Source organism: Ailuropoda melanoleuca, chromosome 16 (assembly GCF_002007445.2).
Source record: "Ailuropoda melanoleuca isolate Jingjing chromosome 16, ASM200744v2, whole genome shotgun sequence".
Taxonomy (NCBI): Eukaryota; Metazoa; Chordata; class Mammalia; order Carnivora; family Ursidae; genus Ailuropoda; species Ailuropoda melanoleuca.
Genome location: NC_048233.1, coordinates 7,421,022 through 7,430,798, shown reverse-complemented (window position 1 = coordinate 7,430,798; position 9,777 = coordinate 7,421,022). Strand labels below are relative to the sequence as shown.

At 51.3% G+C, this 9,777-nt stretch overlaps 1 protein-coding gene across 3 annotated transcripts in view; it reads left to right on the top strand.

Moving 5' to 3' along the window:
• MLF2 (myeloid leukemia factor 2) overlaps positions 1-4,281 on the top strand; it is a 4,782-nt gene extending 501 nt beyond the window's left edge. Inside the window, exons 2-9 of one of the 3 annotated variants that reach the window (XM_002922234.4) lie at positions 375-452; positions 701-827; positions 1,073-1,108; positions 1,759-1,812; positions 2,198-2,326; positions 2,497-2,656; positions 3,263-3,475; positions 3,726-4,281. In XM_002922234.4, the coding sequence (XP_002922280.1) occupies positions 403-452; positions 701-827; positions 1,073-1,108; positions 1,759-1,812; positions 2,198-2,326; positions 2,497-2,656; positions 3,263-3,450 (744 nt within the window). In that variant the 5' untranslated portion in view covers positions 375-402 and the 3' untranslated portion in view covers positions 3,451-3,475; positions 3,726-4,281. Of the gene's footprint in view, positions 1-280; positions 453-700; positions 828-1,072; positions 1,109-1,758; positions 1,813-2,197; positions 2,327-2,496; positions 2,657-3,262; positions 3,476-3,725 lie in introns of those variants that run through there. The other 2 variants (XM_034645351.1, XM_034645350.1) reach the window with 2 other exon arrangements.
• Positions 4,282-9,777: the final 5,496 nt, after the last annotated feature.

The following is a 9,777-nucleotide window of genomic DNA, read 5'->3' as shown; positions in this document are numbered from 1 at the left end:
GGGGTAAGAAGGGGGCGAGGTGGCTGGGGTCGTTGCTGGATCGAGAGCCAGCCTTTGGGATTCGCATCCGGAACAGTGGCGTCGGGGGAACGGGGCATGCTTCTGGCCAGGGCTTTGGGGAGAGGATGGCTGTGAGTGGGGGGAGGCAGAAAACTGCGAGGCTTGGAAAAATTTTCCATGGGCCTCCTTGAGAGGTTGAAGAGCTCTTCCCTCCCTTGAGGGTGGTGTCGAACACCACCTGGAGAAGCGTCTCACTGGAGTTTGCGGGGGTCGGTTACAGCATTCGGAAGGGACAGTGTTCTGAGAGTCCCTACACTGAGCTGGGTGTGCGAAAGCCTGGCTGCCTCCGAGTATGAGCCTCCACATCTTTACAGTGTGGAGCCCCCTGGAGCTAAAATCAGGATGTTCCGCTTCATGAGGGACGTGGAGCCCGAGGATCCCATGTTCCTGATGTGAGTACTCCCTCCCCCTCCTGTTCTAGAGCGCTCATCCTACTTCAGGTCTCTAAGTAGTTCAGACAGACATCTGGGTTCCCATTGCTGGCATTGGCTGGAACCAGCTGGCTTCTCAGCTCCAGCTCAGACTGAGAGAGGAAATAGGCATCCGTGCCACCGTTTCCCTACCACTTTTCCGTTTTGCGGGGGAGGGGGTGTTGACTGCTTGGCCTTTCGGCCATCCACACTGTATACTCACTCCACAGGGACCCCTTTGCTATTCACCGTCAGCATATGAACCGAATGTTGTCAGGTGGCTTTGGATATAGCCCCTTCCTCAGCATCACAGATGGCAACATGCCTGGGACCAGGCCTGCCAGCCGTAGGATGCAGGTAATGGTGCTGTGACTTGCCTGAGAATTGCTGCAGGGTGGTTAATAAAGTCCTTGCTTTTTCTTGCACTCAGCCAACTTAGCAAGTGGAATGATCTTTTTTAGGAGTGGGGATAGTGGTCTGGCAAAAGGGCTTTGTGATTCCCTTTTGAGAGGAGGATGGAAAAAACTGAGGGCGTGGGCTCGGTTTGGGCTTGTAGTGTGATAGGACATGGTCTCTAATTTGTTCTTTATGTTTTCCTGTAGGCTGGGGCTGTCTCCCCCTTTGGGATGCTGGGAATGGTGAGTCCGGATGTCCCTGTGTCCTTCCATTCTCAGGCACACTCTATACCCTTAGATGTTATTTCCAAATGCGGCTCTCTGGAATAGCCTTATGGGTAACCCTAGAATCTTTTTATAGTATTCACAAAGCTCTGGGCCTGTTGTGTGCTAGGAGTCCTGTGGGTTAAAGATGCTAACTTATTGAATCCTGCATTCTAGGAGCCATACCTATTAGGAAAATGTAACTGCCTAGCAAAGTTCGTTTTTCTGAGGATGGAGATGCAGTTGAAGGGCCAACAAAGATGCTTTCTGGAGGTGTTTTGTTGTTGTTGTTTTTACAGTGTTATGGCCAACGCTTTTATAGGTTAGCATCCATTTACTTGCGTGTGCTTCCTAAAGATAGGAGGAAATAGGACAGTTGGGAGAAAGAAAATTCGATCAGAGCAGCCAGAGAGACTGAGGAGGAAGGCAGCAGTAGTACAGGAAGGGAAACACAAAGAGAACATTCCATGTTCTGGTCATGCTAACGAAGAGACAGAGCAGTTGCTCCGTGTGGAGGAAGCGGAGAAAGGGAATGTGTTGCCTTGTGTCTGTCTAGCGGGTACCTAAAGGAGACCATTCGAGCGCTGAGCGTGCTCTCCTGACTCTTGTTTTCCGTCTCTTTGCTGCAGTCGGGTGGCTTCATGGACATGTTTGGGATGATGAACGACATGATTGGGAACATGGTGAGGCTCTTGCCCCATACGCTTTTGCAGTCTTGTTCTCAGGGATGGCTGACAGCACCTTGAGTCCTCTGAGGCAGGGGCAGGGAAGGGTGCACTGGTGAAGGGCTCAAGCTGAAGTCACTGAGCCCGGAGAGCACCGGGTCCCCTTATCTGCTCTCGTGCCTGAGTAGGAAGCAGCAGCAGCAGTCTTTTGAAGTGTGCAATTAAGGTTCCATGTCTTCAGGCCCCTCTTGTTCTTTGGTGGACTCTGAGGAATTTGAGGGGCACTGATGTGTTCTCAGTTCCCACGTTTCATGGGAGAGCTGTAGACATGAGCAGGCATCTGACGTGTGGGACCCCTTCCCCAGAGGGGCCGTTCAGTCCTGCGGTACCTTTTCCTCCTCAGGAACACATGACAGCTGGAGGTAATTGCCAGACCTTTTCATCCTCCACTGTCATCTCCTACTCCAATACGGGGGACGGTGCCCCGAAGGTCTACCAGGAGACATCAGAGATGCGCTCGGCTCCAGGCGGGGTGAGTTGGTTGACTTCTTGTTACCCAGAAAAGGCAGAATGGGATGGCACGCACAGAAACCCTGGCTTCCTTTCTCAGGACTGGGTTGTGGGTGGTTTGTCTGTCCCGGCCTGGTGTAGCCAGGGCTTTGGGAGGGGTGGCTGAGTGTGCCGTGTTTTGCCTCATCCCAGATCCGGGAGACTCGGAGGACTGTACGGGACTCGGACAGTGGGCTAGAGCAGATGTCCATTGGGCACCACATCCGAGACCGGGCTCACATCCTGCAGCGCTCCCGCAACCACCGCACAGGGGACCAGGAGGAGCGGCAGGATTATATCAACCTGGATGAGAGTGAGCCTTCCTTCCCGCTCTTTACCCTTCTGACTTCTGGGCCAGTAGCCCCTGGTCCGGGTCCTGTGAGCTAGGAGATGCAAACTTTTTCTCCCTACCTCTGTAGATATTTCTTGGCAAAGTTGCGGGTGGGCCCCTTACTCCTGCCTCGCTTGAGCCTTGTTGTCGGCTTCAGGGGCTGAGTCAGGTGCCGGCAGTGTCTTCACCAAAGAGGGGGCAGCTGTTGGGATCAGTTTTTTCTTTCTCCTCTTTTTTTTTTCCCTCAAGTCAACAGATGCTTATTAAATACTTACTGTGTGCCTGGGACGATGCCCCTCAACTTTAATAAGTACGCTGTTCCTAGTTTCTTTCTTCAGTAGTCATGCCTCAGGCCTGCTGGTGGCTTCCATATTGGAATCACTATTGGCTATTAGCTAGTGGAACCCTATTGAACCCCAAAATACTAAGAAAAGAAATTGCTGCTTTCCCTCAACTCATCCCCACACATAACACTTTCAGCCTGTGCCCTGTTTCCTCATCTTAGAAGGCTGTGGCTCACTCTTGCCTCTGCTTCCAGAAGCCAGCCTATATATTTAAGTAGTCACATCGGGTCTCTGTACTCTTCAGGTGAGGCCGCAGCATTTGATGATGAATGGCGGAGGGAGACGTCCCGATTCCGGCAGCAGCGCCCTCTGGAATTTCGGCGGCATGAAGCTTCAGGGGGTGGGGGACGAAGGGCTGAGGGGCCTCCCCGCCTGGCTATACAGGGACCTGAGGACTCCCCCTCCCGACAGTCCCGCCGCTATGACTGGTGAGGGCCCTAGGCCCTCAGCCTCTCTTGTAAGTATTGAGGGGGAGGGATACGCAAGGTGTGGAGCACGGAGGGGGGTTGAGGAGTGTGCCTGTGCCCGAGCCTCCGCCACAAGGCCCAGCAGTCCGGGTGCCCAGCAGGTGTTGCCTGTGATGGTAGAAGTGTTCTTTGGTATGGAAAGAGAAGAATGCTCTCACTGGAAGGGGGGGTTAAACCCAACTCCTGGTTTTCCTATTTTGTCTTTCTTTTGACTTGTGTTCTTCTCTCTTCCCCTTCCAGGTACAGGCTGAGAGGCTGAGAAATCATCCCCTGAAATAACTTTTTCCTCTCCAACTCCCACTCCCAATTTAATATTAAATTAACAGGCAAGCTGGCCCCCACCTCTCCCTGGGGGTCTCAGGGAGAACCTTTCACTTCCCCCTCTACCTACTTTTTCCTTCTTTAATCCCCTACCATGATGACTCCACTTCTCCTGTATTTGCTAACTTTGATTTTTCATTTTGCTGCTCCATCTTTGAATCTCTTCCCCTTCCCCATTCTACCCTTGTCATGCATTGAGGGGGCTTTTGGGGTGAGCTCTGGGTTTAGGGGCTTCCTCCATCCCTCAGCTACCCTGGATCTTTGCCCACCCCCTCCTCAGATCCCCCCTGCAGGGGCCATAGCCCTCATCCAGGGCTGTGTGTGAAGGGAGAGGACTGGCTCCCAACCCTTTCTCCCTTCCCACCCCCTGCACATCACAGAAATCTTCCCTCCACCTTTCTCTGCCTTTATTTTTTGATTTGTGCAACTTGTAACTAGGTGTTTATGGAATAAAGGAGAATGGAAAAAAAAAGACCAAGTAGGATTCTGGCTTTACTTTTGATCTTGTCCCCGTTTGATTTCAACCCTCTTGTCTCCCAGTCCCCTTCTTACCTTCCTTCTGTGTCCACGGTGTGGCCTTCTTGAGTTCAAGCTCAGTACCTCAGTGGTAATGACAGTGGGACTGTCGGAGCCCTGGCAGATAAGAAGTAGCGGCGGAACTCAGCTGGACTCGGGCTGGTGGGTGAAAACACTGGCGGCTGCCTTGCTCCCTGTCTCCCTGCTTTTGCTGTCACTTCACACGCCAGGGGGAGTGGAGGGCATATCTCCTAGGTGCCGGAGGATCTTGCTGCCTCTTGTGCCTTGGGCAGTTTGTCCCCTGGACTGTGGGTGGGAACACTTGTGGTACCGAGCAGGAAGGCACAGGCCTTCAAAGGGGAGGCACTCCAGGGTCAGCAATGTTCTTCCACCCTCAGTTGTTGAGAATTTGAGCCCCAGGAAGGAGACCAGAGAAGAAAACTCATCTGGAACCTGAGCGGGTACTGGAAGGTCATGAGGTGCTCAAATTTCTCAAGATGTTCAGTCCTGCTTGACCTGACTCTGCCAAATGGGTCACTCTGTTCTTCCTGGGAACTTATTTAACGATGGTAGTTGCTTGTAAGGGTCTGATGATGGTTTCTTCTTTATAAAAATCTTCAGTTCTTTTTAGTTTGTGGTAAATCAAAGTGAAAAAACAACACAACAGGGGTGGCTCAGTCAGTAGAGCTTGCGACTCTTAAATCTTGGGAGTTGTGAGTTCAGGCCCCACTTTGGGCCCAGAGCTTACTTAAAACACAAACACGCACACACAAACAACTCAAGGCTCTGGCTCTTTTTAAGGAAGGGAGGCTCTTTGCCATGTCCTCCGTGAGCAGATTGCAGAGATCTGTCTAGCTGCTGAATGAGCAGAAGGGTGAAGTGGATGGAGTGTGACAGCCTTCAGGGCAGGGGCCCCATCTCATTAAACGGAGCTGGTGAAGATGCATGAGCAGGGTTAAGGGAGGCAACCCCGTGGCTCCAAGAATCCCGGGATCCCAAGTCAAACAGGTACAGGTTTGCCCCCGCTATCCAAAAGCGGAGTGTTCCTGCAAAACCTTTGGTCAGCTGAAACGGCGTAAAGTGGCCCAATGACCAAATACTTACATGGAAAATTCCTGAGCGTTCCAGGACCCAAAATACAATCTCCTGAGTTTTTCTGAAACCATCTTGCTAAAGGATGCAGAAAATCGAGCTCGCAGACAGTTCGAAGCTACCTGAATGCCACCGAGCAGCACGTAGCTCCAAGGGCGGGAACTCGGTGGGGCCACTCCTGTTCAGGGGGCACACCAGCTTGTAACTTGCTGCGAAACAAATGCCGAACGCTGTTCTCACTTCGTCTCATAAAACCAAACTCCTCCGCGTATTTGTGTTAGGCCAAACCGGTATTCATGGCGGTCTTCCGTAAAAGTGAAGTGGCGTGGTGTGAACTTTTGAAGGGGGCGGGGTTTGTATCGATAATTCATCTCCAGCTGGGTTGCTGAGCTGAGATGACGGGACTCAAAGTGAGCACAGCCCTCGGTTTCCGGGGTCCCCTGGGCTCTGTCCAAATAGACACATATTTACTTCCTCTGGGAGTGGGAGCAGCTCTCCTCAGTCTCCGGAGGAGGCCACGAGAGAAAACGCTAGCCCCATAAGGGATGCGCGGAGGCGGTGTCCTCGGCTCTGCCACTAACCTAGCCAAGTGGTCTTGGGCAGGCCATCCACTTCCCTGGACCTCAGCTACGAAGTTCCCTACTACCTATAAAACCTTAGGCTACAGTTCATGCCCAACCTGCCAACCTGGATTTTGGTCACAGTGCCCACACTCATGGGCATGGTTCTGAGTGGGGACCGGAGCAGGGCAAGGGTTGCCCTGATCTCAATCTAGCTGAGTCAACCTAGTGTTTCACAAGCTCCCCCATGGAGAGCCTGGCTTTCAGACACACGAGCTAATTTTCACCGCTCCTCCCTGCTCTTGGGTGAGGACCACCCTTCAGCCCAGCACTCATTCCTAGGCCCTGTGACTAGTTCTGAGTAGGGATAAGTCGTGGGAAATCAGTTAGCAGCAGCCACCGAGGGAGGTGCTCAAGAACCAGCCCCCTGGCACTTCCTGACCTGTCTGCCATTGTGGAGTGAGGGCCCGGGGACAGAGAGAGGAAAAGAATTCTCAGAAAGAAAGCTGGGCATTTTAGTTCTCCAACTGGGCCCAGCCTCATTCACAACAGGTATCCCCTCAGCCCTTGGCCCAACGTCCAGGGGACATGGTCAGACTCATCAGATCATTTCCCCATGGCTGTTATTTGGTGGGAGACTGAATTATCTAGAAGAGTGAAATGAATACAGCCTGGCATGATCAAGACCTGGCTCCACAACTTAGCTATGACTGGGAAAGATTCTTAATCTCTCAACATCAGTTTCCCACTTTGTGAAATGGGTCTTTCTAGGTGCTGATGGCAGTCGGGGCGTGGATCCATACTTGAGAACGGTGAGAAATCTGTGAGTTAGTACAGAGAAAGCATTTGACACGGTACATGGGATATATATGACAGATTTCTTCCTGATTATTTATTCTGTCTTGCTCCTATTTTTTTTTTAAGATTTTATTTGTTTGATAAGAGACAAGCAGGGGGAGGGGCAGGGGGAGAGGGAGAAACAGGATTCTCGCCGAGCAGGGAACCCAATGCGGGACCCGATCCCAGGATCTTGGGATCATGACCTGAGCCGAAAGCAGATGGTTCACCGACTGAGCCACCCAGGCGCCTCTGTCTTGCTCCTTAAGTGCTCTCTGGTGGCCCTCATCCCTGGGTCTATCCTCAGGATTCCTAGAATACTTCCGGACACAACTTGGAAATTACCATACTGGCCTCCAGCCCTCTGTTCTCCCAGCTATCAATTATTACTGTTCACACTTTTCATGCCTCAGCTTTACAGACTAACAAGTAGAAACAAATGTTTTGGGCCACTCTGACCCATCCCTGCTTGCAATTTGGGATTTTTTTGTCCTTGGCTATCAAAGAGCCTTGGGTCCTACTAATACCCTTCACCCAGTGCCTCCTTCCTCTGTCCTTCTGCAATCCAATGTCCAAGTCACAAACCTGTTACCCAGAGAACCAGGAGCTGATCCACAAGAAGAGCACAGACAGTATTTCAGTCTCGCAGCCCATGAATTCCAAGTCCATTTAAATACTCCACATACCTGCCAGGCCCTGATGCTCCCAGTCCTGGGCGTGGGTCATCCCAAGGGCTGAGGGAGCAGCAAGGGCCAAGGACTCCTTCACCCAGGCCATTCCAGTTGGGATAGGGATAAGAAAAAAATAGCCTTTACTTCTCTCCCTCTTAGACATCACCGGGCTCTTCAGATAGGAGAGGGGGGATCCAGGCAAGGCTGCACTTGAAGCTGGGGAGGTGAAGATAGGACAGTTAGGCATGGGAGGTGCTAAGAGGTAAGAGAAGAAAACTGAGACCAGGGGCATGGGGACAGAAGACCTTGGGTAGCTGGTTCTCCTAAGCAGCGTCCCAACTAGCCTTCGTTGGGGGAGGCCTGTGAGGGGGCACAGCTGGCACGGTGGGAGGGGAGTGCACTCAAGGGGTCCGGGGTGCAGAAGGCTGGCAGAGCTGCTCTGGAAGGTGGCAGAGAGTGCTGACGGCTCTGAGCCTTCCCATCCTCAATGTCCGCCCTTAAATGGTAACTCCAGGGAGACCAGGACAAGCAGGTAGGACTTCTCCATCTGGGCTCAGTACTCCCCCTCCGACCACCGCCCCCACTCTGGATTATCCCTGGGATGAGATGAGCTAAGTTAGTACTCAGAGTTCCTTGCCCTTTCTCTACTTTTTATGATTCTTTTCTTCCCTAGGGACCTTATTTTTTGCGTAGGAATAGGGTGCTACCCCTCACCCCCCCCACGTCTCCCACCCCGTTTCCCTCAGCAGCCATCCCATCCTCTTCATCTGCTGTCACCTGCCACCTGGAGAGCTCGCAGGTTCTGGACAATTATCTCCAAGATGTCAGTATTCTCCAGCCAAGAGGCCAACCCCGTGTCTGAGCGGTTGGAGGCTGGGACATTTGGACACATGAAGCTGGAGGATAGGAGAGGGGGCCTGGGAAAGGGTCGTAGAGGTGGCCTTGAATCTTTAAAAGGGGGAGCAGAAATACCTTAGGAAAGGTCAAGGTCACAGTGAGGTGGGAAATGGTGTGATGGAAAGGTTCTTAGAAAACTACTGGTGAATTAAGATATCCTGCATTTGTGTGTGTCGGTTGGGGGCGGGGTGGAATTCCCTATGCACAGAGAACGTGGCAGGGAAGGACAGGAGCTGATTCCCAATTCAGATCTTTGTTTAAGCAAACCCAGTATATGATATAAAGAACCCATTTAGAGCTAGAGACCTTACAGATGCCCTTCTCACCCCAGACCTACTAAAGCAGAATCTCGAGGTTGGAGAGGATTCCAACGCAGCTTAGCAACAGTTACAGAGAACATCCAAACCCCCGCTCCCATGTCACCGCTTAAACAGAAGTGACTTGTTGCACACCGTGCAGCTAGCGACCGAGCAGCGCTGCAAGAGCCAGGACTCAAAATCCAGATCGACACAAACGATGCTATAAAGAAGGATTCAGGGCGGGGGGGGGGGGGGGGGGGGGGTCCTTCAAACGGTTCCTTGGTGATTTGTAAAAACTTTTAATTTACATTAAAATTCACTCAAGTAATAACACTGTATTAAAATGATGAGTGCCAGTAGCCCACTATGTCTGTTTTTTAAATCGTGTATTTTTTTAGACATATAGTAAAATTACTGTGTTTGTGTATGTGCGTGTGTACAGTTCTAACGCATGCAGATTTGTGTAAGCACCACCACAGTCAGGATCAAAACAGTTCCATCACCCAGAACACCCTTCCGCTGCTCCTTTGTAGTCACACCCTTCCTCCAATCCTCACCTTGACAACCACTGACTTGTTCTCCGTTGCTATAATTCTGCCGTTTCCAGAATGTCATAGAATGAAGTCATATACGAGAGTAGCTCGTTGACTCAGCATAACACCTTTGAGATTCACTCGTGTCGTTGCATGTGTTAATAGTTTACCCTTTTAACTGCTGAGTAGTGTTCTAACTGCGTGTCTATGTCGGCGTATCCATTCACCACCGGTCTGAGGGTATGCTAGTTTCCAGTTTGGGGGCAATCATGAACAGAGCTGCTATAAATATTTGTGCACGTGTTTTTGTGTGAACATGTCTTAATTCCTTTAGGAATGAAACGGAGTGGGATTGCTAGGTCATATGGTAAGTGCATATTTAGCTTTATAAGAAAGTGCCCGAGCTTGCCAGGCTGGCTGCACCATTCTGCATTCCCACCAGCAATGTGAGAGAGTCCCGGCTGCTCTGCACCCTTGCCAGCGGTTAGTGTGGTCAGTTTTTATCTTATTTTACCCACTCTATTAAGTGCAGAGGTGTTCTTCTACTTTTTCTTTTTTTTTTTTTT